The sequence below is a fragment of the Athalia rosae genome, chromosome 2 (genome assembly GCF_917208135.1).
Source record: "Athalia rosae chromosome 2, iyAthRosa1.1, whole genome shotgun sequence".
Classification (NCBI taxonomy): Eukaryota; Metazoa; Arthropoda; class Insecta; order Hymenoptera; family Athaliidae; genus Athalia; species Athalia rosae.
The window spans coordinates 28,306,319-28,334,307 of NC_064027.1; the positions used below are offsets into that span (position 1 = coordinate 28,306,319).

General features: G+C 42.5%; 1 protein-coding gene across 1 annotated transcript; it reads left to right on the forward strand.

Annotated features, from left to right (window-relative positions):
• Window positions 1-264: 264 nt before the first annotated feature.
• LOC105685822 (sodium-coupled monocarboxylate transporter 1) lies at window positions 265-27,885 on the forward strand. The gene is made up of 6 exons (XM_048651160.1): window positions 265-458; window positions 21,734-22,108; window positions 22,469-22,643; window positions 24,318-24,472; window positions 25,074-25,214; window positions 25,329-27,885. Exons 1-6 carry the CDS (start codon window positions 427-429, stop codon window positions 26,449-26,451), a joined length of 2,001 nt encoding a protein of 666 aa, XP_048507117.1. The 5' UTR covers window positions 265-426; the 3' UTR covers window positions 26,452-27,885.
• Window positions 27,886-27,989: the final 104 nt, after the last annotated feature.

The following is a 27,989-nucleotide window of genomic DNA, read 5'->3' on the forward strand; positions in this document are numbered from 1 at the left end:
GTGTTCGCAACGACGTCGCGACAACGATAATCCCGGTCACTCGTAGTTCTTAATCGCGATGCACCGGCGAGATCGTCGGATTAGTCATACACGTACACGCCGCGATTACGCGCGGAACTCCGCACTCCGCAATCCGGCCATCGCGATACCATCGGCTATCGTAGATTGCTCCGAATGTCACGAGTTTTCATACGCGTAATACACCTCTGTAATTTTTGCAACGAATAGTTTCGATCGGACGATCATCCGGGCCGGTCGAGTTCACGCGGATTAATCCGCGCGACAGTCTCGCGAACATATATTTGCGATCGTCGAACGATCGGCGTCGCGACGTCGACGTCGACGTCGTTTATAATATAACCACATTCCGATTGTCTATCAAAACGTCTCTTACAGTTTACGCGAACCGCCTTTGCAATATCAACGATGCTGCCGCCGTCTACGGTGTTATTGCAACGGTGAGTATACGTACGTACGTATACGGGAATCCATACGGACGTGTATCGGGATATATTGAATCTCCGCTGAGCGTATTATCACCACGTGCGCACTTTATAATATACCCCGGTGCGATCGTACGTACGTCGAACGTTCGTTCTCAGACGTTTGACAGCCGCCAGTCACAAGACCGCCTGCATCAACCTACCTACCCCTTTTATTTCTGACTCGCGTACCGCCCGCGGAAGAAACGAAAAGAATTCCGCCCCTTTACCGCGCGCGCGTGTCTGCGGACAGGCAATTAATTTGGACGATGTTATTTTCGAGGTGTAGGAGAGAACGGAAAGGCGACGCGAAATATCGAAAATGCTCGACGAGGATGTCCGGCGACCGTCGCATTTCATATTCCTTTGATCGTGCGTGGAATTAGATTTTTATCTGACAGAGAAAATGACGGAATGTAAGATCGACGCTTCACGCACTGTGTAGTGATTAACTGAAGCGATGTGAACACATGTCGATTATTCCGTGTGAAAATCATCGATGTTTTCAAAGCCCTGAAGGCCCGAAGTACATAAAAATGAATTTAAGTAAATGCATTCGGGTCAAGAACGAGCGATGTAAGACGTGTTACAAACCTTAAATTATCTAAAAAAAAAGAGAAAAAAAAACAAACCATTTCGGAATAGGAATAAAAGGTTAAATTTTACGACTCAAAAAGACATCTCGTATCTCAATTTTTTCAGACTATTCATAAATACCCTACGCAACTATCGCGAATTTGAAAAAAAAATAAAATAAAAAAAAAAATGGAACGAGTATGCGTCGAAAAAATTCTTTCGCTCTAGTTGTAGCGTAAATTGTTTTTAAAAATAATTTTCTTCATTTATTGCCGGTACTAAACATCGTAGACACGGTCTACCTATATACTCATATGTGTATCGTACGTACGATACGGCGTGGTCGCGATGTATAATAAAAGATAAAATTATTCAAAACGTGAAACACGGGGTTCCCAGATTTTGCTCTCAGCAGTTTATTATATATTTATGATACCCGTACGTGTATTTTAATATGCGAATATTAATGAAATACGTTAGTTATTTAAGCAGAATTTTTATTCTCATTATCAATATTTTTTTTTCCATCTCACTTCTTTTTATCACCTCGACTTCTTCGTTCCCGTCCGTTTTATTTCTACACGATATGGTAGGAGAAATTTTTAGTGCTATATTCAAATATATGGAGATCCACGAAGATACGCGAATAATATACACGGACAAACCACGCAGACATTCGTACACCCGGTTATAAGATAATAATTTTTAATAATTTAAAAGTTGGAAAAAAAAAAATATGTCAATCTTATCGACTATAGGCGTCCGTATCCCGTCGATGCGAATTAGCGTGTTCGAAATGGTGTGTAATAAAAAATTTCGCTCCGTCGTTCGATCAGGTGACTAGTTATGCGCGTATACTGAGACACCTGCACGATTTTTCTTTTTGAATAGTTTTGTTTCTTTTTCTCGCAAATTTTTTTTCGCCGCACCGCCGAAACTTCGTCGTCGATCCCGATCGACGACGAAACGAATCGGAGTTCGTTTCTCTCGTTATAGGCGCGATCTGATCATACACAATGAGGTATCGAGTTTTGAGATCGACGAGACAAGAGGAAGGAGAATAAATTAACGAAAAAAAACATTTATAAATAACAAAGTCGTAGAATACACGCATTTGAAAACCACCAGGGTCTTTCGCGTGCGTGTATGGATATTCGCGCGATACTGCCTGCGGGGTATTTCTCACGTAGGTTCGATCGATCGATCGATCGATCGTAAACGCAACGTATCCACACGGCACGGGGCAGGAGGAAATTTTTTTTTGTCGTTCCTTAGTTTTTTTATTTTTTTTTATTTTTTTTTTTCAAATATGTGTTTGCGGTTTTCCATCTTCGTTATTTTATTTTTTTTTCACCCTGCGCCATCCGCAGACACGATTTGACTCTTATTTTTATTATTTTATACATTCTATACCTGTTTTTTCCTCTCGCCGATATATATGTATTATGTTCCTTACGGTAGTTACGTCATTTTTACAACTCCGTAATACCTTGTTGTGCTTGGTTCCGACGATACACATCCCATGTACTCTCACGCCTCGTGATTTTGTCAGCCCGGAGGCTCATCTCTTCTGTTCCTCGATCGTTCAAACTTCTCTCGCACACACCTCTGCGGTATAACGTGGTATACATATAACTCTATGTACCTACCATACGCGACAAGATCTTTCCGATTTCCATAGTCGTCAAAAAGCGACGACAGATGGTGAATTTTTATTTTTTATACATTCCGTTCTTTTTCTTTTTTTTTTTTTGTTTTCTCCATCTTATTTCGATTTATTTTATTTTTTTGCGTTCTGCATACATTTTTCCGTCCACACCGAAGTCGGTGTATATAATACATGAGACTGTGCGGAATCGATGTGCCACTTCACCTTGAGGATATGCGAAATCTAATCAGAAAAAAAGACTCGAAAAAATTGGCGTATTCAAATTTGGATTCGTTTGACCTTTTTTTTTCTGCGTTTTTTTCCTGGTTTTTTTTTCATTTGTACGGGGCCACGTCGGTAGCGATTATTTCCAAAGTTTTAAATTCGAACTTTTTGAATTTTGTCTCATTTTTGAGTAAAATTATAATATCGCGGTTGTCGCGAAGAAAAAAACATTCGCAATGTTCTCGTGGCAATTCACGTTTCGCGTGGGCTTGCGACGACATTTTTTTTTGATTAAACCGGAAGGTATCAAGGAGGAAGCTTATATTGATGTTCCAAAATGCAGAGACTGTCCACTTATTGTTTTTCTTTGTGTATAATATCTTCACATCTCTTTGTGGTTTTTTTTTTTTGGTTTTTGTTTCCAGCTCTTTTTATCTCTATCTTTTTTCCTTTTATGCGCTGCACATCCTAGGCGTATACATCCACCCAACTCTTTGGTCTTTGAACGAAAACTTTCGTCTTGTAATTCAAAGCGGAAATTAAAGGGAGAAGGGACTAGTACGGAGCACGGGTTCGCGGGTCGGACTATCGCGGACTATCAAAAGTTACGGAGCGACTGAGAAAAAGAGAAAGAAATTTTGAAAACGAACAGAAGAATATATCCGGAAATGTGCGCAACGGACGTAGCGATGGAAGAGTGCGATGTCCTTTTACTCCGCAAAGAAACTAACTTCGATACGGACTGCATTTTCGGGGCCACGAATTTTCAATTCTTTCTTCCAAGTATTCGAGAAGCGCAGATTTTTACTCTCGGATGTAGATCGGTATCCATTTCATCTCATCTCACTACCGGGATAACTCAGGATCGCATGTTCGCAAAAATCTGAAAAATTGCCCAACCGCTCGTTCCAAAATTTGGACACTGGCTTCGTCACGTTCCCTGGAATGTTATAAGCTATATTGAAATAATAAATTATTCTTTAAAATTCATTGAAATCTTAGAATAATGTAGACGACGTTCGGTTCCTGTCACGCACTTTTCGTTCAAGTCCCCAGGTGGCGAGCCGCTCCGCATCGCGAGTTCTCCGCGCGGGCGAAGCCGAGACGGGGGTTGCTTTCTTTTAGAAGTTTGCTGGATATGCGAAAAAAAAAAAAAAATGAATAAAATAAGAAATTTACGTAGCACCGCGGCGTAGACTCGGTAGTCTATCAATGATTATTATGCGATACACACGTATCGGGTATAAAACTGAAACAGGTGGTCTTTCTTTCATGTTTTTTGTCGTGTTGTAAGTGGTAGACATAAAACATGTGGAAGTATATAAAACATCAAGTGGATACGAATGCATCTTCCAGAAAATACTGTACATTATGTATACGTATACATGGGCTATTCCGTAGCTCAACTTCCGCCGTTTTATGGACTGTCATAATTTTTACCGAGGCGGAGTGCTGCAGGACCGTTACCGCAGACTCGGCATACTCACCCCTAATGGGCGAAATTTACTCGAGTTTTATTATCAAATATTGGGAAACACCGTGGGTTGTACACTCTTTAAAAAGACGAAATTTAACGAGTCGCCCCCTAAATTCATCCCGAACTCCCGCGAATTCCAAAAATTCGAAACTCACGAATTTCCCGAAGCCCCTCGAATTTGAAAAATTTTCGAGTCTCCGCCTCGCGAAGCCACGAAAAATCCCACGAAGTCATGCGAAATTTAGCGCGCGAGTGCCGCACGGGGTGCCGTGGAGTCCTTTGAAGTATCTTCAAAATCTGTCGAAGTCTTCGAAGTCTCCGTAAATTCGGTTAAACCCCACCGAGTCGAAATCTTTCGAGTTCTGGGCTCTGATGTACGTGCGCCATTTTTTTGTACGCCTGAAACGAATTATTATAACGTTAAATCCGGACGGACGCAACTAATTCGTATGATGAAAACAAAAAATTTCTATATTTTTCCACAAGGCCAACGTCGATGACGAAGGTGAAAGTGATTAACGATTACGTAGAGTGTTTTACAAGATAAACGCAGCTGTGAATGCGATACGATATCTGATAATAGTCAACTTTTGTATAAACTGTCCTTATCGACGATCGACACGTTTGCCATCTATGATAACAACCAACTAGATTGCATGCAATTTATTTAGTTTTTTTAAATTCCTCTCTCGTTACGCATCGTGTACCTAGAGTCACGCCGCAACAGTCAACCACACACCGGACGGAATATATTTTCGTAACTCTGTGCGGATGATGTGCGTTAATTTCGTAAGAATTTCACACAGGTATTGCTCTGGCTAATCGGCGGTAAAAAAAAAAATGAAGAAAAAAAGAACAGGCGTCATAATTACGCGTAGTCCGGTACCTCCGTTTGATTGATTCGATGTACGAATAAAATGGAAATCAGTCGTTCGTTCGGCTGTGTTATTCCCTCGTCTCACGCGTCGCGGAGTGCTCGATTATCTCGCACGTGTGATACACACGTATAGTCTATACGCGTACGAAATACAGTATCAATTGCAAGTTAATTAGAATCGTGATGAATGAATATTCGAGAATGGCGTTATTATGTATTACACGTAGATAGGAGAAGCACGCGATTCTCAGCGTTAGAAAATTAAATGAACGGAGTAGTAGGATGAATTATTCTTGAAAGGAAAAAAAGTAAATTTGTTTATCTCCAAAGTATTCCGCTTCTGACTTGTGCCACCCCCCCCCCCCCCTCGCTCCCCCCTCGCTCCCCCCTCGCTCCCCGATCGATCCCTCGTCCTCTAATTTCAGCTGCGAGATTTTAATTGGTCTAAATGAAATCGAGCGCACAACATCGCTCCTTGGGTACACCGCGTGCGACGTATACGTACGCTACTATATACGTATACGTATACCGGCAGCAGCGACCGTCTCGTACCCTCGCAGTGCCGAGGGAATTGATTTATTTATCATTGACGTTTGCGCCGTCCCGACTGCAAGCTCGCCACGTCTCCTGCATTTTCACACGCCGTTAATTATACGCTATGTGTACAATTATTCGTGCGCGCACGTGTGTAACGAGTCGCCTGTGTATATATACACATATTTACACACATATCGTTACACGTATACGTACGCCGGGCTGGCGCAATTCCCTATACAGCGTTATTGTAAGACGTGAAATTTGACGAGCTCGGAGTGTAGCGTAGGACGTTTAATAAACACGAGGCTCTCGCCTTCGATTTGACTCGCGGTACTCGTATATATGTATATATATGTATATTAGACTGGAGATCGCACGAGTGTACTCGTCATGTGATCGCCACGTGCTCTAGGCGCCGCGTTGCTCGATTGACATTTCTTTTCCCCCCCAACAGCTGGGCGACGCGACGCGCCTTCGACGTACTTACGTTATACACATGTATATACATACGTTTCCAACGAGTCACGTGAATTTCAATCTCACTCGCCTTCTCGCTTATTCTCTTGCATCTCTACTACGCCTACGCGCGCGGGCCGATTCATTATACGTATACACTTCGAATAAAAGTGGATATTTATAGACGGATCTTGCAATAACACGAATTCGTCAATTTTTCGATATCCCGATTCATCTTCCGAAGATTTTATCTTTTTTTCTTACTTCCTCTCCGCTCTTCCGGAAGAGATTCGCGAAACGACGAAGAGTCTACACTCTTCGCGATTACAATTTCGACGAGAATTTTTTTTTTTTCTCGAAATTCTGACCGTACGTCGTTATCGCGCGCGTCGCGATCGAAATCGCGATGCAACGTACGGGGGGATGTTTCGGTCCATAAAAATTCGCGGTGGGTGTGATCGATCGTCCCCGCGACGTGGCGAGGGACGTAAAATTTATATCGCGGATCATTTTTCGCGGGATCGATGCGGCGTATAATTGCGAGCCTCGAAATTCAATCGAGTTTGAGCTTTTCTTGCCGCGGAAGAAGTCGCGCGCGGTATATCGCGTCGGTCGACGACCCGACTCCGGTAATATACACACAACGAGAGAGCGAGCGGGGCGAAATTGCAGCGAACGAACGAAGAAACGAAGAAACGAAGAAAGAAAGAAGGAAAGAAAGAAAGAAACGTTGTGTTTTCAACGACGCACCGCCGACTCACGTACAGCGATCGCAAATATGTGCACATCTTCGTTCTCTTATCCCGCCGCACGACACGACCTAACTTAAGTTTGTCCGGAGCTCGGATATCCTCGAGCAAACAAAATTGCGGTAGATAAGTTATACTCGCGTCGTCGTCTGTTTCTACGTTCATTTTTCCAATGTTTCCTACGTAATTGCAACGAATTAACGTCGCAGCTGCTCGGAGAGCGGCCGTCTGTTGCGCCCGCAAGGAATGCGATTCGGACCGGCGTCGATCTCCGCGATACGATGAACGGAGCGCGTGGTTTTCGATGCACTTGCGGGCTGCAAGAGCGTCTCGATGCGCGAGACAATAATTGATCGGCGATTAAGTTTCGCGTACCGTCGCTGCGCGAGCCGCGAACAATTATTTGTCGACAAACTACCGTCTAGGTATTATCATATTTGCTCCAACTTAATGTCTTTGAAATCAAACAACTATACGCTACAGAGGACGAGTCAAATGTGCATGTGTACGACCGTTTAATCGTTTAATTACGCCCACCTACGTTCGCTGTATACTTTGTACAACGGGTTTTCTGGCACATCTGCACGTACGGTGAACGCTGTTCACACACGCCTCGCGAAATGATATTATTTGTACATCGTCAGCTCGGTGTATGTGGAAATTTTCCAAATCATCGTCAAAGACGACGCGTTAAATACACGTAGACGGTCGCGCGACGAGTCGGAAAATGTTCCGTCGTCGTCCCGCAGACGCGATTGTTTCTTTTCCGTTTTCTCTCGCGCTCTTTTTTTTCCCCCAGTTTACCGTACGCGCGGACGATCTCTTCTTCGATCTGGGGGGAGAAGAAAAATTTATCTTAAATTTTTGGAAAATTGATTTATCGGGATATCCGACGCTACTGACGAAACGGTGGTGGAAAATAAAGCTGTACCTAACGCATTATGGCTATTGTCGTGTAATTTTTCGAAAGCTCGGGCCGACGGAGCTTGAAAAGCGTCCGTAGCGTTTAACGAGCTTTAAAAGACATCGCGAGACGGTAATGTACGTACACGTGTAATACGTCCAAGTGTCCGGGATTCACTTTACTCCGTCGCATATAAAACTTGTAAAATAATTGTTCGAACCACTCGGCTATCGCGCGTACGTCCGCGATTATACGCGTGTCGTATATAACGTTCGGTCGGAGCCGTAGAATGCGGCGCAGTCGAAGAAAAGGGAGTGGAGAAGGAAAAATAGATGAGAAAGAAAAAAAAAAATAGGAACAAAAAAAACGGGGGGTTTCAAAGTAGAGAAGCGTGCGCCTGTTCCCAACCGATACAGAAAGTCGATTGTTGCGTTGTCGTTATTATTTTTATTATTTTTATTAAATCGAACGATCCATCGTCGGATTTCAAGCTCGAGCTGTAAATACACGTCCGTCGTTTCCCCGGATCCAATTGAATCCTTTTCTTCTTTTCAGCATACACACGAACACACCCACATACCACGGCGCACACGTGTTTTATTTTACTATTTTATTTTTATCTGCAACGCGGCGGTGCAGTGGCGCTTTTCACTCAGCTTCTTTTCGATTTTATACGACGACGACGACGACGACGACGACGACGACGAGGAGGACGAGGACGACGGTTTCGACGTTACTCGTACGTGTCGAATCTAGGTGCACACGGAGTGCGGCAAATTGTACAAAGTATATAGGTATATCTATATATACAGCGCCGCTGAAACGTCAAGTAAATAAATCTGTTTGAAAATAATCGAATAAGAGATGAAGAGGAGATAAAATAAAATGAAAAAAAAAAAAACAAAAAGGTAAAAAACAGCCATTGGACCAGAAGAATCGTATCGAGTGGTGGTCTCGTTTCTGTACACACTGCGGTAAACAACGATTCGAGAATATTGAATTATTTGCGCGATTGTTGTTGTTATTATTGTTATTGTTATTATTATTGTTACATGTATCATGTGCATTACAGCTGTGTACGAATATCGCACGGCAAAACACACCTGTCAATTAACATTGAGGAATAACAATCGACCGACGAAGATACGTATCGTCGTTACTTTTTCTCTTTCGCGTTTTCGGTGTGCGTAATTATATTCTTCTTCATTTTCCAATACATTTTACGTACCGTCTGTTGCGTCAAGTGTGACTCGTAGTTGACGAAAAAACGATTTTTTTCGTTCTTGTTCGCTAATTTTTTGTCGTCAGAATTTTTAGACATTTTTCAAATGAGAAACTGTTGGGAGGAGATCGTACGAAATTACATTCATATTCGCTGGATATGCTAGGCATATGCTGCACATGCGGCTGTAATTATGTTTTTTCAATTGAAATAACTATGTGTGCAATTTTATCATTTGCTGACGTAGATGGAATTGGTCTTATATCATTCGCATGTTTGCTCTAGGTCTAGACCGATCTATGAGAAAATAATTACATAACCCGTGATACCGAAAATTCTTCTTCTTTTTTTTCAATCACAGGGAAGATTTTGATCAGAATTGAAATTAGCGGAAAAAATTGAAAATTTCCTCGCAAGATTAAATGAAGGTATCAAACCGCGATCAAGGCACCAGGGAATCATTACACATCCGATTCTCGTCAGAATTTAATTAGCTCGGAGGGAATATATCGTTTTCGAAATGATCGCGGACATTTTTCGGAGAATGATTTTCGAATTAGGCTACGCACACACCTCGGGCGTCCGGACGTATAGGTGTAGGTGAAATCGTCTTCGACGTGTTACGCCATCGCGATCGAATACGTAGGTACGTAGGTACATATGTATTACCTATGTTCCGTGGAGAGAGAATAGAATTCATTTCACGCACGTGCAGCAGATCAGGAAGATAATTGGCATCGCTACACCCGAACCTACGCCCGAATTAATCACTATCTCCTGGCAATAAATCGCACGTTTCAATCGAGGACCACCGGTTGCGTGCAGCCGAAAGCCTTGGGCGAGATCCTACCGACGAGTTAGGTATACGTCGCGAGGGCACCGCGGTACGACCACGTGACGTCCTCCTCTTCGATTCTTCGTTGAAAAAATCGACCCGTGAATCGTATACGCGGCGTGTTTTGCGCGTCGGTTGGAAATAATCGATGAGAAAATACAGATTTTTATTTTTATTTTTTTTCATCGCCCCTCCGCCAATCAACACTTTCTAAAATATAATTCAACTCTATCGCGAGACAGCTGTCAAAAATTTTATCCCACACTTGAGTATTCGTCGGTATAATTATCGCGAAGACCGTGGCGCGAGCTAAAAAATCTTTAGCGGTATTTAATCCGACTCTCGTGTATGGTATATTATTTTTCAACGATAATTATTATCACGTCGCCGCGTCATCGGCGAAACGGAAGAAGGATAACGTCACCACCGTCGATAAATCGTAATTGACTATTAAAATTGTTCAGGATGTGAGAAGACAGGGGGAATACTGAAAGAAAAAAAAAAAAAAAACGAAAAGAACCAAGTTTCGAAAAATAAATAAAGAATAAAACAGAATTTATGTCTTCGTAGGAGAATTTTTTATTCCTTTCTTTTTTCCTTTTTTCTTTTTTTTCTTTTTTTTTTTAACTCATATACGCATAGATTCTATAGTACAACCACATAACCGAGATCGCGATAAATCTTGCGGGTTTCGCGCGATGTAAGTAATAAAAATTTGAAAGTGCCAAGGTCATAGATATACCGTCTGCCGCTGCGGAGAGTTCGATAAAATGTGATGGTTCGGATATACGCGGTAAAGTAGGTTTAGGTAGGTAGGTAGGTAGGTAGGATAACGTGTGGTAGCTCGAAAATTGCCCGGAAGATTATTAAATTTTAGCTGTTAATAAGGGTGACGAGCATCCGCGTCTGCGGTTGAAAAAATTTAGATAAAATTTATGCCCACATCATTGTCTACGATCGCGTGGTGATTTTCGTCTCTCCCTCCCCTTCCGATTTCACGATCCCCCGATCAAATCTTTACACATTTTCGGTACGGTAGTCGGTACGTACCTAACCGTACCTTTCCTCGTATTCGTCGAGATAAAAATTCTCAGTTTTACACAGGGTAAGTTTAACATCCGTTAGGTACGTAGCTATGTACGTAGTATACCGAAAGAAATCGCGACGATTCAGCTCTTTTAGTAGAATTTATGCAGTTCGACATCATCCGAGCTGAAAATCTTCGCCTGGGTATAAATTTATACGCTATGGTATAAAAATGCATTTCGCTACCTGCCATATCCTCTGTTCGAACGCGTGTAAATTTTTCTGGGCGGCAGAAATTTTTCGAAATTGAAACACGACGTACAGCGTTGAGATGAATTTTTTTTTTTTTTTTGTTTCTTTGGCGAGGATTAAACTCTCGGAAATATTATCTTTTCGTTCGATCGTGCATTATCTCATTATAAAGCGGAAATTCCCTGGAATAAATTTTTTAACGACAAACATCTGAATGTAAATGATGATTTTCCCGTTGTATCGTTATTCCCTTTTCTTCGAAATCAACTATCGAAGATTCACACTATTAATCGTGGCTATAATTTTTATTTACCGCGAACCGAGCTCCAGTCGATTCTAGAAAAAATCGTCGAATTAAAAGAGCCGCGTGTATATGTCAGGCTCAAATAAACCCGTTTCTTATTTTTCAATTGGCAGCTGTACAATTTGTTTTTACCGAAGCACAAATCGTTTACTTGCGTCAGTTAGTTATACGTCTATACATTCATCCCGATTAGTCAGCGATGGATCACGCGCCGATTAAAACAAGAAAAGAGCGAAAAAAAAAAAAACCAACTAAAGATGAAAAATAAAATCTACGCTCCCGCCATTAGAATACACATTAGCTGCAGACTCTCTTTCCTTTTTTTTTTTTCTCTTTTTTTCTTACTAATCGCCGAAAAACAGACACTCTTGTGTATTTAGCCCCGAAAAAAGAAGTCGCGAATATCACGGTAATCGCGTCACGATCAAACATTTGGCACCTGAAATTCGTTCCACGACCAATTGTGACGCTGGATTTCAAATTTCATTACGAAATAATCGCTCGTACTTGGTCTACTCTTCTCTCTTACGTTGATTTTTTTTTTTTTTTTTTTTTTTGTATAAATTATTATATTTACACACGTATGCACGGTTCGATTGAAACATGTGCGGGCTCTACATATCGGCGTGCGGTAGGACGCGGAATCGACAAATAATATACGTACGTGTGTATGTACATATATTAGCATGTCGATATATAACGTAATCCGGATGGTTAGTGTTATACGTGTGAACTGATAACGTTGTACACATTCGAATTCGAGCAGTTTTGTCACATGACACGATGATAATGTGCGGCAGACATCGTGGCAAGCTGATAGCCGACTTTTAAAGGACGCATGTAGCCGCGTGCCGCTGTTAAACTTTTGAACAGATGCAAATTTGATATCGGAGAGTGGCAAGTTCGAATTAAAGAGCAGCAACATTTTGTCCTTCCGTTTTTTTTTCTTTCTTTTTTTTTTCGGCTTATCACTCGTTCCTTTTGCCTTATTTACACAGTCAAAGGATGCGGAAACGAAAATGAAATAAATTTTCGAAAAGGATTTTGCGAGATTTTGCAAAATCCGAACAGTAGAACGAATCGACTGGTTTCCCGATGTATACGAAATTTGATCGAGGTTTCGTGACCTCGTTTCGTCGATCACCGTCCGCGCTGCGGAACAAATGGAAGTAACTCGTATTAAAAATTGTTTAGAAAGGCGGAGGGCCGACGATACCCCTAACGGCGGGAGATAAGCCTTGTTTTCGTCATTACGCTGGCCGATTTGATTTTCTTCTTTCGGTTTTTTTTGTTCCTTTTTTTTTTTTTTCTTTTTTCTTTTTTCCACCATCGTCAAAGCGAACGATAAATTCTAAGCTCCATATGCGTGCGTAAGTGAAGCGCCGCGGAATGATACCGAGTACCCTGTTTTGTCGAAACGCGTGTAGACGACGATATGTGTCACGATATCAATTGTTGTGTGTTATTTTTTGGCAATTAAATCGATGATTATCGATATCTCGTTTCGCAACAAGTCGTGCAACAACAGATAACAGCTGTAGAGGTCATCTTGCGCTTTCAACGAACCGCGGACTGTTGTTCAAAAAAAAAAAAAGAAAGAAATACGAAAAAAATACGAAAAAAATTCCGACTCGGCTGAAAGCTGAGCGCGTAAAAGCTCCGCGTCCGAGACAAACAATGCCGAAAAGAGAAGAAAAAAAAAAAAAAACAAAAACAGAAGCAATTATTTATCGGTCGTTATCTCTATCCTGAAAACTCGTGACTCTAATTCAAGGCAAAGTTCATCCGTACGCTCCGTCCGCAAACACCGGGTGGAGGTCAGTGACATAGTGAAGAAAGGTCAATTAAATATTCGCGTTTGAATGCCAAACGCGTAATGATATTTCGATTGGAAATTATCAAATGTTCGAATCGCTTCGAATCATCGGTGAGGTCAAAATACGATTGGATGTAACACTCGTGTATGAGCTTATCGCGTTTGACGATCGATCATCATTTTATCATTCAAGAATACCGTATGCGCGAGGAAACAACAATTTTTTTCTCCAAATTGGATAAATTACCGAGGATGAGGTGGGAATTTTTTTATCCACGTCGGTGATTGATATATACTGACGTGTGAATAACAAAGAAACAAAAAACGATTGAGAGAGAAGGGAAGAAGAAAAAAAAAAGAAGAAAATGGACGGATGGATGGATGTGAAAAAAACAGGAAAAATTAAATAAATGATTGTCGTGATGCAGAAATGAATCAAACGCTCGACCGGCGTCGGATCAATTAACACTTACATAATTATATTTGCCGGTTGGAATCCCCCGCATTTAATTTCCGTGCGCTCGAGATCCTGAAACTAACCTAACTACACTATTTGTACATGATTATACACGTGTACCTGACACCCTGGTTACATCCTATAGTTACGTGTATTATATCGGTATCACATGTATACCGTGTATCTAATGACGTTGCCGCGGCGATACAGCGAACGCCGGGTTCACGGTACATATATCAATTACCGGTATCTCCACTGAGTTCACGGACAAACCGATCTCAGTTTCCTTATCTATCGGTCCTACGTTATACCTCCAGGATTTCCAACTCCCCTCAAACTCACCCCCCGACGATTCCGAATCCCTAAATTCGCGTACGCGGGGTTGGGGTACAAAGCGAACGTGCAGATAAATAAATTAACAAATAAATTCTATCGCTCTCGAAAGTTCGGCGAAAGTTTATTTCCCTTTGGATACAACAGGTGAAATAATCGAGCTCTCGTTTGCCGTTTGAAAGTTGAGCGAATCTTTGATTTCGACTCTCCTCATGATTCTTCGTCGTGATATACTGTACGGGGTATTCTATGTCAAACGGGTCACTCTTTCGGAAATACTTTTTTTTTCTTTTCGGTTTTCTGAGGTATGCTTATGTATTTTAATCTCAGAGATCGGTGAATTCGCAAGCTCGACTGATCTATCGCTAATTTTTCACCTTTTGGAGCAGAAAAATTGAGATAACTCGATAGCAAAAAATCGTAGCTCGATTTGCTCGACGGATTCGTGTTCCTGGGGTCAAAATACATAAGAAAAGTGCCATACGATCAATTTGGAAAAATAAAAATTTTTGACCAAAATTTGAAAAAATCGTAAGGGGTAACCCTTGGAAAAATCTCAAATTTTGGCCAAAATTTTTTATTTTTTAAAATTGATCGTATGGCACTTTTCTTACGTATTTTGACCTCAGGAACACGAATCCGTTGTCCAAATTGAGCTACGATTTTTTCCCTCCGAGATATCCTCAAATTTGTACCAGAAAATGCGAAAAAATGGGAATAACTTGGTCAATTTGATAGATGGAGCAATTTGGCTTTCAGATGCGGATTCCGGAGATCAAAATACATAAGAATAGCATATAAAATGAAATATTTTTTTTTTACCAAAATCGGAAATTTTCCAAGGGGTACCCCTTGGAGTTTTTTCGATTTTGAGGCCGAAAATCAACATTTTTTTTAAATGGTATTTCTTTGGTATTTCCAAGTATTTTGATCTCAGGAATCCAAATCTAAAAGGCAAATTGATCTATCTATAAAATTGATCGAGTTATCGCCAATTTATCGCTCCGAAATGTGAAAAATCACGGATATCTTGTTAGGATCTATTCCTATCTTGTTTGATTCGACGTATTCGTCTTCCTTACGCATCCTCAAATCAATTTTGCAGAAACCTAACATATCGCCCAAGAGAAAAAAAAAGGCCAAACCTAGCCTTAGAATTTTCTAAAAATTCGCGCAGCGGCATAGGTTTCTGCATTTGTTTTAAAATTGGCCGTTTTTCCCCCTCTAAATTTTCTCTCGGTTCACCCCCTACGCGTATACGGATTTTCCCTTCTCAATTTCGAACCATCTTTAGCCCCTTATTTTACCTTGCCGCGCCGAACTCTTCCCATGCTCGTGCCACGGTATACCCCTATTCCAAATTATTGAATTCGACGCCGAAGCGACTCGACGCTCTCGCTTCGCTCTTGATCTAAGTTGCGATATACTTTATTCGACTGAAATTTTTCGGAAGTATAACCGAATTCTTGCGAAGCCAAAATCGAAGATATTCCAGATTTTCACAGCTGTATAGAGACGCTCGGCTGTCTTATCTCAGCGGCACAGCGACCACGTGCTCGTAATCAGTCGTCTTCGTTTTATTCTACTTCGTTCGTTTTTTCCTTTTTTTTTTTACATTTCTTTTATTTCAGAGAAACCGGTGCACGTGCTCGCGAGTCCCGGGCCGATAACACACATAAGTAAATAACACAGTACGGTATTTGCGCAAATAATTTGTCATTTGTACAAATAGGAAAATCTGCCGATAAATTACGTACAAACAATGTATTAAACGGCTTCAGGAATTTAATATCAATGCAAACAAATGATTAACTATTAAATTCAAAGTCTGAGTAATTAATCAAAAAAAGTACCTATGTAATTCCTAACCACATAATTTACGCGACAAGTAGTATAATTCCTCGCGCGGCGTCGCCCCAAAGGTTTGACACAAATTTTTCGCAAGGCCGTCCGAATCGGGCCATCCCTATCAGCGTCTTTGAATTTTTTATCTCCGGTAGCGCGAAGGCCAAATTTTTTCAACCCCAAAAACGAGCAGAGACGATTTCGCCCGGAGTGGACATCGAAGGAAATGAATGACGCGCCGCTCGAAGAGCGCTCGTAATTCCGTCGCCCTAATTTTCGATTTTATTCATTTTTTACCCACGGATCAAAACACGCGCACTTTTATATCTTCTCTAAATAATTTAGCGAATTTATCGCGAAAGTTTCGACGACGATACGCCCCACCCCCCCCGCCGCTGTTTTAAGGACACAATTTATATACCGCGCGTAGCGCGTGGTCGGCGCCAAAAAATTTACGGCGTTGAAGAATTTTTACGATCATGTTTCTACGAGAATGAGTAAAGAATCCGATTGCATCGCCGTTGCGCGACGATACACGAAATACTCAAAAGCGCCGAGTGTGCGCGTTCCGCGCACACAGACGCCGATCCGGAAGCGGAATCCGAAAGGAAAGAAATCCCATCGCGTCGGTCGCTCGCTGCTGCAGTTTCATGTTTAAATTATAATACCCTCGTCGAACCCGTCAAGGTCCTCGGCGCGATCCGAAATTCGCGGCGTCGGTCACGTACGCGGAATTCGCGAGATGAAGAACTGAGAAAATTCAGTTCGGAATTCGAACGGTAAAGAGTCATCGCTGTCGCTGTGTGGGTCTCGAGTGTCGAACCGCACGTACACCATTTTCGAACGAACGTTCGTTGGCAATTTTAAGGATCGTACAATTAGATAAAATCGTTCGATCTGCGGCTTTCAAATTTCCTGTATTACTCGGCTGTGTAAAAAAAAAAAAAAAAAAAAAAAAAAAAAAAAAAAAAAAAAAAAAAAAAAAAACGAGCACACGTCGCGGCAGCGCGAATAAAATTAAATAGTCACACGCCGATGGTTTCGATAGAGATAAACGACGATGACAAGTGTTTGTTTATGCAAATTGTGCAGCTATACACACTGCAATCTTACAACCGTGCATATGGTGTGGTATACGTACATATATACATATAATACGTGTAATAACGTAGGTACATCTGTAAAGCGTAATTACCGTAGCCTCTGCAACGGCCGAAGGTTAAAAATTGCATTTTAATATCAACGCGGAATATATGCCGCAGTTATGAAGAGACGACGTGTGTATAATATAAATTACATGTAATGTGGAATACGGTTATAATATACGCGTTAATTTCAAAAGGGTGGCAGTGCACCGAGTACACCAACACGGAGACGTAACACGCTCCACCACCGTGTACGTTCCTCTATGATATGCCGCCGCTGCCCCGGCGCTTCGTTATGATAAAATATTATCACTGATAATATTTTTACCTCACACTTGACCCAACAATTAATGTCCGCCGATCCATCGCCGATGCATTTTTCGCGCGGGCCGATCCACGATTTTCTTTTATCATTTTTCATTTTTCATCGAAATTTCCGAACCGCAATTATCCCGTTTTGTGCGTTATAACGCACTTTGAGAGAAGCGTAAAAAAAAAAAAAAAAAATCGCCGGGAAACGAGATTTCAAAAAATAAGAGTAACGAACGGAAAATTGATGACAAAAAAAAAACCGAAAAAACGGAAGTTGCAAAAATTCGTTTATCAAATCAAATTCTGAAATTGTATTCAATTATTCCTTTCGATTGGTTTTTCCGATGCGGAGAGAATGTTGGATTGTATACGGCAGTCGAGCTCTCCGTGCGCAAATTTGACAAAATGACGAAAAAGGAAGACGGGGCAAAAAAAACGAAGCGAACATTTTTTGAACCGATGCCAAGTGTCTGATTTATACTTCTGTACCGACGAATAGCGATCGCGATTACTTTGCCATTTCTTATTTCGAAGGCGATGCTCGCGATAATAATCTTCAATAATCTGCGGTTATGAGCTTCGATATTACGTATGAATGCGTAATGTGGACAGATGAAAAATGTTGATACACGATAATAAAATTACCCCCATCTCTATTGGCGAGAGAAATAACTTTCGCGATACCCGAACTTACGTATATAGATATTTGCAACGCAGATCTTCGCATTCAGATTATGCATATCGGACGCTCTCTGTAATCTATTTTCACCGTTTGCTCCTCAACGTCCCTCTTTCTTTTCTACGATTGTTTCGACGCTTGTTCGAAATTCGGCGATCTCGTCGTCGGAAGAAGTACGTTGTACGTTTCGACGCCCGGAGGCTGTGCACATCGGCATCCATAAGCGTTGATTATCATCATCATCAACTTGTACACGTACAACGTAACCGAACAGTTCGACGCGGCGTAAGCGACGTTGATTATTTCGGTTTGCCACCGGTCAACCCTAAGGGCTGTACACATCGTTCTACGCTCCGTAGTCTGTCACCCGCACAACCCCCAATCATCCGTCGTCTGTTCGCATTCACCGTGCACGCGCGCGTGGTAGACGCCAGCTAACGTACACATCCTAAAATCTGTTAAATTCAACGAACAACTGACAGCCCAACGATTAAGATTTCTGACTCTGGCAGAAACTCGAACGAATCTACATCTACGGGGTGACCGAAGAGTAAGCGTAAGCGTTACGCCGCGCGTTTGACAAACCCTCGGGAATCGACGTCGTCGTGCGAGGCTGAGGTCCGAATTTCGGGTGACTTTTTTCCGGGTTTCCAAGTCTTCGTTTCCGCCGAGTGCGAAGGGGATGGCTGGCGTCGTTCGAAGCTCGAAAATCAGTCACCCGGTGTGCACTGCGCGGAGGGGGGGATATATATCGAAGGGATTTACGTTCGCTAAGTAGCGGGCTAACTTAGCCAAGCGTAGTAGCTCCCGAAGGATGAGGTTGCGATGCCCCGAGGGAAGTTGGAGCATATATTCCGCGGTGCGGCGGCGAAGAAGAAGAGAAATATCGGAGAATGACAACGTTTAAAGACATGTACGTGTGTGGTGGGCGCGCGCTCGTGTGCGCGCGTGTGTGTGTAGAGCAGCTGTGCGTTGCTTCGTCGTCTTAAATCCGGCCCTCAACAGCCATGATATACCGTGTGATGTAATGTATAGAGAGAGTTCCAGCAACCCGCAGCATATCAGAAATTCGTATGCAGCGTGCGTGGAAATCTACTCAAAAGATACTTACGCCGGAGTGCCTCCCGGTGTTAGAGGGAGACAAGTCCGCGATACCGCGAGAAGTTCGAGCTTTGCGGGGGCACGTGACTTGGAAAATCGGCGGTTTTTTGTCTCTTCCCTTCGTTTCGATTTATTTTACCTTTGTTTTTTATTTATTTTTTTTCTTGTCGTAGAAATAAATTTTTCAGTTATCCGGCTCGTCGAGGAGGCGAAAATCCGAGGGATATAATTTTTCGGAAACCCGGATCCGGTCGAAATGGTATAATTTGGAAAAATAAGGATCGTCGAATATCCGTGCGCACGAAATTACGACTACCCGTTAATTGCATGATAACAGGGCTAATGAGCTGCCGGAAGCAATCGGCGATCGATACGGAGATAAAAGGACGACGAGGTCGACGTCGACGTCGACGTTGGAATGATCATTTCTCCTTTTAATTGTTCTTTTTCTCATTCCGATTTCAATCGTTATTTGTTTTTCCGCAGTTAATCTCAGTGTTGGAGAATAAATAATCGCGGAACCGGAGCAGAGAGAAAAATGAATGGAGAAAAAAATAAAGGGCGAAAGATTTAAATTACATTACACAAGACGTCCGCCCGCCCGCCCGCCCGCGTTAGCGGATTAAGTGATTAATTCAAACTCTTCCGAGATACGCAAATTTAAGAACGGGGGTGAAAAATTCGCTCCACGTGTGCATCGCGCGTATAGGTATACCTATACCCAGATGTATTATTAACTTGCGTAGGTATCACTGTATATTCCGACAAACTAATTTGTTAAAACTAGAAAAATATTTACGCGTCGTGCGAACTCATCGGATATAATGTACTACGTACGTATTACACGGAGCAGACACAGCGACGCCAACTGCAGAGGTCGTGGCTCTTTCACGTGACCTGCGTAATATATTTGCGTTTCGTTACACGTATAAATATACTCTTACTATAGCGTAAACTTTCCACGGGAACGGTTGAAAGTGTCTCAAAAATGGAGTAAAACATTTTCACCCCGAAGGTTCTGATTTTAAAAGAATAACCCAACTATAGCTTTCGAAAGTGCAGATTGTCACGGAAAGTTCGACTAACTTGATTTCCCGGTAGCCTTTAACAAACAGAGAATATCTATATATATATATATATACGTGCGGGTGACTACCTATATAAATGAGGAGTACATAAATGTAAACTCGTGAAAACTTGGCGGAGTTTTGAGATTTTTAGAATAAGTTACACCGGCGGGAGGATCGGGGAAAAAATGGAAAAAAAAAAAAAAAAACGAATAAATTACGTACAAACGTATACGAGCAACATTATCTTTTGACCCAAAAGGTTCTGCCGTACGCAGACGTCGCGTCCTCCTCCTCCTCCTCCTCCTCCCTTCCGCCCCCCCCCCCCCCATCCCTCCCCGCCAACGTCGAATCTAAACCCACGAAAAGGGTTGGGGGATTATGCGGGATCACTCGGGGAGTCGAGATGACAAACATTATAACTAAGATAAGGAACCTAAGAGAGCTGTTCAACCTCGTTCGGTATACCGTAACAGTATAAAGGAGAGCCCACAAACGTGTGGGGCCAGTTAGTGACAGCTCTTCGATCGAGTCGAGGCTCTTTACATAATTTCTTTCGCTATCGCGCCGCGTATCCGTAACGTATTATTCCTGGCGCTCGTAGGAACTCGAAAGTTTCGAGACAGATAAATTTTCGATTACTTTTCATTGTCACTCACGAAAAAGGTTAGTCGATTGTTTATTTTTTTCAAAAATTTCAAAATACGTAATTGCTTCACTTTGTTTCCAATTTTTTCAAAACGATGCAGATTTTTTTGTCGAATGACACAAATTTTTTTAATCAGTTTTTTAGATCTTTGAAAAGGGGGTTGTTCATTTTTTTCCAATCAGTTGTCGGCGTAAGTGATGAGCGGAAAAATATTATCGAGCACTTAGAATTTTCTGGAGTCGAAGGATTCGGTTCGAGAATTTTCGATTTCGTTCTGAAATGTTGCCAAAAATTTTGGAGATGAAAATAAAAAGAATTTTCTATCGCGGCGATCGATCGATCGGCGATATCGACACGGGGCGTCTTAAGCAGATACATGGACTTTATTTAAGCGTGTAAACGCGATTCGCAATAACGCGAAACGATACGCAATTCGCGACGGGCGAAACAATATCGGTATTCGTCGCTCCATTACATTAACGGAATACAACTGTTTCGAACTCCAGATATCGATCGTCGGGCTATTGTTCGTTATAGCGAGTGCGGTGTCGTTATATATACCGTGAAATGCACCGTGTGCAGTGTATTTCTGCACCGCTCACCAACGACCTAATTTACCGCACCGGCGATCATGATATGCAATCGGAATTGGCTCACGCTACGACGCTAGGATGAAAAAGACAGAAAAAAAAAAAAAAAAATCACTGTCCCGTAATAACGGAAAAATGACGTTCGATTTTCTCTGCTTCTGTTTTCCAGAAAACCGAACGACGACAAAATGGCGATGGAAGCTTCATCCATGGTGGTCGACTACCTGGTGTTCGCCGTGTGCATCATAGCGTCATTCCTCATACCTCTGTGGGGTAAATTCAGGGCTAAGAAGAAGGAAACTAAGGCCGATTACGTCTTCGCGACCGGTAGCGTGTCCATGGCAGCGATGATGCTTTCGATCGCCAGAGGCACCCTCGGGGTACGATCGTTCCTCGGATATCCATCGGAATTGTACTACAGAGGTAGCGCGATGTGGGAAACTTTATACGGGATGTTACTCGCCTATCCCATAGTCTGCTTCGTCTTCGTACCCGTATACTACAATCTCGGGATAACGTCGGTCTACCAGTATTTGGATATGAGGTGAGTCTCCAACTGGGAGAAAATAAAATAGAAAGAAAGAAAGAAAGAAAAAAAAAGAAAATTGTCTCTCTGGAAAGTTACCACCTTACTCCTCGGAGTGTAACGAAAACCGACTGCGTCGTCGAACGCAGCTGGATACGAACTACGGCCGCTTGATACATACTTCGAAACGCCCTCGTTAATCACATTTCGGTCAGCTGACTAGCGTGATTCTCCGCTTTTTACCATCTCCCCAATTAAACCGACGACACATGTGATTCATTCTTCGGTCTCTCTGATCTCCCTTCTTCTTTTTTCTTTTCTTTTCTTTTCTTTATCATTATTCTTTTCTTTTCGTTACGTCAATTATCGTTTTTTCAGATTCAAATCCAAGTCGGTGAGATGCATAGCGAGTTTTTCATACGTCATACGAAGTCTTCTGAACTTGGCGGTAACCGTGTTCACACCCTGCGTAGCCTTGAAGACCGTCATCGGGCTTCCCTACTGGGCAAGCATAATCGCCATAACATCGATCGCCGTGGTCTTCACCGTGATGGTAAGAATTCGAAAAACAAACGATTTTCATAACCCGTTCGGAAAAGAGGACGACGACGACGACGACGACGACGACGGTGACGACGGTTTTCCCGAGCGGTAGGAAATTCAGGCTTATTATGCCGGTGGCACCACGCGGCCACTAATTACAAGTTTCGATGTTCATCGGCACGTTATCGCGAAGCGACGTTGTGCGTAAAATATACATCTCATCTGCGCAGATATAGAGATACACTCGGTAATTATCTTACGAAATTTCATAGAAATTGATATTCATAACGCGAGTAATAATTCATGACGTGCAACCGTATGGAGAGCACCTGCACATATTCCGTCAATTTGCGTGTAATGTACTCGCGTACGTAGCCGATACGCGTAAACTCCGCGTATATATCCATGAGCGCGCGCGTGTCTCTGTATAGTATAGGTATAGGTATATAGGTATGTACAACGTGTACACAGAGCGATCATTCTCTCGAGTATAAAACAAACATTGCTTATCAAATTTCATTCATGTGGAAACATTTCTTGTTGAATCATCTGCACAACCCATGACGTTTTAACAAGCTTAACAAGTATATAATTATTTGCGATATGATTAAGGGAAATGTTTACATTAACGTGTACGATCCACTTGGTAGTCTGATGTACTACGTGTCGCTAACGTACGTCTCTTCTTCTCTTCTTTATTCTCTCGTTACGATTTACGATGACACACGCAACCGCTGCACCGCTGCACTCGTCGGCGAATCTCGCGAAAACTGTTTTACATTCGATGCGTGGAAAAACCGACGAATAAGATGAGATGATCTTTTTATCGACGTTACATTATTTCGGACCATCCACTCTCGTGTCTTCTCGTTTCTTCTGGTCGTTCGTTTGAAGAAATATACATATTATGAAGTCACGTAGCACACGTTGGTCTTGATCATTAAACTTGGTACGGTCTTGGGTATTCGAGTTCCAGTTCGAGAGTATACAGAGGAATACGTGCATGGATATTGCGTTATACACGAGACGACGTAAAGATTCTATAATTTGAAAATCGAACCGAGATTATTGTTATCCATATAAAACTGAAATACTGAAAATCGTACGGAAGGGAGGACGTTTTCAGCGTTCGCGTCGAACGAATTAAGCTTCGGGAATACCAGAAACTATGTGCAGTTCGCGAGATTTCATTTCACCGGGGGATCGGTATGTACGCGGATATACGTATTACCTACATACGCGTATATAAAACAAAGTGATGCAAACTTCTGAATCGCTATTCGCGTGTAAAAACTTTTTATACCTTTCTCCGCGTACATTTACAACGTTTATTGTTCGCGCAATGGTTCGCCGAACGTACAGATTCGACTGGGTAAATTTTCTACCCCCCCCCCTGAACCCGCCGTTCGTTTATATCGGACTATAATTTTTCACCGGCGAACATCGGTCGCCTGTGGTACAAACAGTTGTATGGAAAACATCGTTTCGTTGGAAATATTGCACTCGCCCCGTGCATACACTCGATCGTAATGAGAAACCGTATTTCGAGGCACCGGTGGGACAAAACAAAACGCAAAATACCGTCTCATGCTATTACTGAACCGTCTATATTTCCGACATCCGAAGCAGCCGTACTTTGAATTCCGAATGAACGTTAACGGGGCAATTTTATGCGATGTTTCAGGGTGGACTGAAGGCAGCGATTTTGGCGGACGTTATCCAAGGACTTACGATGATCGGAGTGTCGGTGGCGATGATATTGCAAGGTGTGTTCCAAGTCGGTGGATTCGGGGCGGTTTTGAACGTAACCGTCGAGAGAGGACGTCTCGATTTTCTCGAGTAAGTATATTTTCCCAGCCCCGAAAAGAAATTCGGTAAAAAAGAAGTTCGCCGCGTTCACGCCAAACGGGAGAACAAATATCGAGACTTTGATTATTTCGCGTGGGGTAATCGGTTACCCGGAAATTGGCGGCATCGGTCTCCACCGATATCATAAACCGAAAGCTGGATTACGGCCGGAACGCGAAGCGAAGCTATTATAAATTTACCGGTAGACGAGCGTCTGTGTCAAACCGCAAGGTGGTACGTTCCGTTCAGCTAATCGTAAATTGAAAAGCTCCGGACAATACACCGACAGCGAACGAACGGGATACCAGATTCGGCTTCGATTTTACGAACGCCTTTCGGATCCGGTGTCCGTACCCGTGCTTTACCGCCGATAAATTATGGTACCGAAATATTAGCGGTCGGTTGAATTTTATTGCCTGCACTGGCCGCGGGAGATACCGGATCTCCGCTCGTTTTCAAAGCTCGGTGTAAAATTCACCGGTGAAACGGTCGGTGGAGAGTAGTGGCGTCGGGTCGTAGGTCAAGGTCGACCTCCGAACGATTCTCGACGTGGCGATAATCTTTTTCTTTTGTTTTTGTTTCAACTTCGCAGCTTCAACACAGACCCGACGATCCGTGTGACTACGATATCCGCGATCGTTGGACAACTTTTCATGAGTCTATCGATATTCGGATGCCAGCAAAACTTCGTGCAGAGATACTGCAGCATGAGCAGTCAAAAAAAGGTCACAAGGTAAGCGCGTCAGCTCCGTTTTCTTACCACCGTTCCGTACCACCCCCCGGCGCACCCGAGTAGTCGTCGTCCGTGGGCAACGTTTTCTAATCGTCGAATTTTATCGCCTTCCAGAACTCTGATGGCGAACGTTCCAGTTATCACGGTGCTATTCTCATTATCGTGGGTAGTCGGAATGGTGATATTCGCAGTTTATGCGGACTGCGACCCCCTGACACGTGGTTACATTTCGAAGTTTGACGAAATCGTGCCGTTCTACGTCGAAGATAAGTTCGTCTATCTACCGGGTCTCCTGGGTCTCGTGATGGCCACGTTGTTCAACAGCGCTCTGAGCCTTGCAGTTTCAAACTTGAACTCCCTGGCGACCGTCACCTGGGAGGACTTCTTCAGTCAATTGCCGGCCCTCAACAACCTCAAGGACACCCAACAATTAAACATAATAAAGTTCATCGGTATACTTTACGGATTCATAATAATGGGCGTGAGTTTCCTCGTCGGTATGTTGTCCGGCGTCATCGAGTCCTCGATGCTGATGACCTCCGCCACGTCCGGACCGCTGCTCGGTGTTTTTCTCCTCGCGCTTCTGGTCCCGTGCGCCAACTGGAAGGGCGCTTCCGCCGGGATGATATGCAGCCACGTGATCGTGCTCTGGATAACCTTCGGAAGCCTCACGATTCACAAACCGATCCTAACGTTGCCGCTCTCCGAGGAAGGCTGTCACAACAACAGCTTCTCCGATCACATCATGAGACCCGGCGCCATACTCAACCTGCTACCCGACGAAATAACCACCACCCCCGCAACGACGACGCAGTCCACCATTTTGGACGCTCCCTCGGGACCCCTGGACGCCCTCACCTACCTCTACAGCATAACGTACATGTACTACGCCTTCCTGGGTAGTCTGATAACAGTGGTGGTCGGCATAATTGTCAGTCTTTTGACGGCCGACGAGAAAAGTGACATGTACGAGGAACACCTTCTCCATCCGCTGGCCGTTAAGTTCGCCAGACTTTTCCCCGGAAGAGAGAGGATATACGCGAGTACCACGAGACTCGGTAGTAGCGAAGAAATTTCGAGCAACTCTATAGATCGATGCGGCAAAATTGGACCGAATCCATTATCGGATATAAATGGAAAGACCGAACTGGACTCGGCTTATGTAAAGAAATTGAACGCTCTCAAGGGATTATCTCTGGACGTGACAAACGAAGTATCAAAAAGCACGAAACTCTAAGGGGTTTTTCTTCATTCCTCGTTTGTTGTTGTTGTTTTTTTTTGTTTTTTTTTGTTTTTTCTCTTTCTCCACATCCCCCCCCCTCTTTCGAAGAGCAGAGTCCCGTTGATGATCGCGGAATGTTGGTGGTTTGAGAGTGCGGGCACTTAACATTTCGCGGGTCGGGTCCCTTTGTGCTGCGACGTGAAAAGGATTGGAGCGGAGAAGAAGTAGTAGAGCAAAAGAAGAAAAAAAAAAAGAAGAAATGAAATGACAAATTGAAACAAAACAAAGTGGCAATTATACCGAATACTCAAAAGCCCTGAGAAGATGGTGGGTGCTGATAGTCGCGTCCTTTGGGGGGGGGGGGGGTGGATCGAGGTGCGCGATTAAAACTTATTTCAGGTGTTTATTTTAAGAGAAACTTATTGACTACGAGGAGAGGGGAATAAAAAGAAACGGGATTAGCCGAAGCATAAAACTGACACAAGCAGCTGTCGGTCTTCGTTTAGTTCGCGTTTACGACAGCGGCTTAAGTAATCGCTAGTCACCGGTGCGTATAGTGCATCATTAATTAGTGAGGCAAACGTATTACACCACACGTTAAGTTGCGTCGAATGGAGATAAATCAATTCCGCAAAAACAAAAAAAATAAACAGAAAACAAAAAACAAAATAAAATAGAAGAAGGAGAAGAAGAAGAGGAAAGAAACATACCCGACAACTCTTGCGAAGGTGCTGTGTTAATATTTTAATCGCGATCGTGGACGATATATTTCAATTATTTCAATTTGTTATCGTATAGTCGCTTTCCGACAGCGTGATTGATCGATCGAACGACAAAAAAAGAAATGAACTGACAACCGGTATCGATCCATCCGCGGGAACATTTGTACATAATTTTTAACGTTAGACTACCACGATGAATCATCACTACGACGTATGAATAATTATATAATTTAAATGTGCGAGAGTATTATTGTGAGATTGGTGAATTATTTGTATAGATTTATTTTTAATTTCTGTCTTGTTAGTTTCTATCGTCTCTTTTTTAGTATGTCTATCTTTTATACTCGAAACCTTGCTGCAATTGGGATGCGAACGGATATCGATCTCGGGATCTACGATGCACACGCGTCGAGATCCCCGCAGACGAAATAGTTTCATCCGATCATGATTATGAAGACAGCAATAACGATTGTTGAATACTGTTACCGTTACGATTAATATTAAAATATCACGTATTGTAAAATATCATAGTAGTTTGTTTTGTTTTTTTTTTTTTCTTTCTTTTTTTATCGACTAGAATATTAATCTTACGAACCAGTAGTTTTTTATCCTAAGAAATAACAATTAACGCGTCAATTAATGAGACGCTCGTACAAAATACAAAAAAAAAACAATATTGATTAATTTCTTTCTCAAATATAAAATAATAATTCTGATAAAACTGAAACAGTATACCGTTTTGAATAAATGCCCATCATCAGTTTAGATATTTCATAACGAGCACGTTGCTAATATAGTGCGGAGAATGTAACGTACATCGTGCCATTTTAT

Coding starts and splice junctions, on each gene's coding strand:
- LOC105685822 (XM_048651160.1), top strand. CDS start 427: ATGCTGCCGCCGTCTACGGTGTTATTGCAACG. Junction 22,109..22,468: donor TACCAGTATTTGGATATGAG/GTGAGTCTCCAA, acceptor TCGTTTTTTCAG/ATTCAAATCCAAGTCGGTGA. Junction 24,473..25,073: donor GGACGTCTCGATTTTCTCGA/GTAAGTATATTT, acceptor TCAACTTCGCAG/CTTCAACACAGACCCGACGA.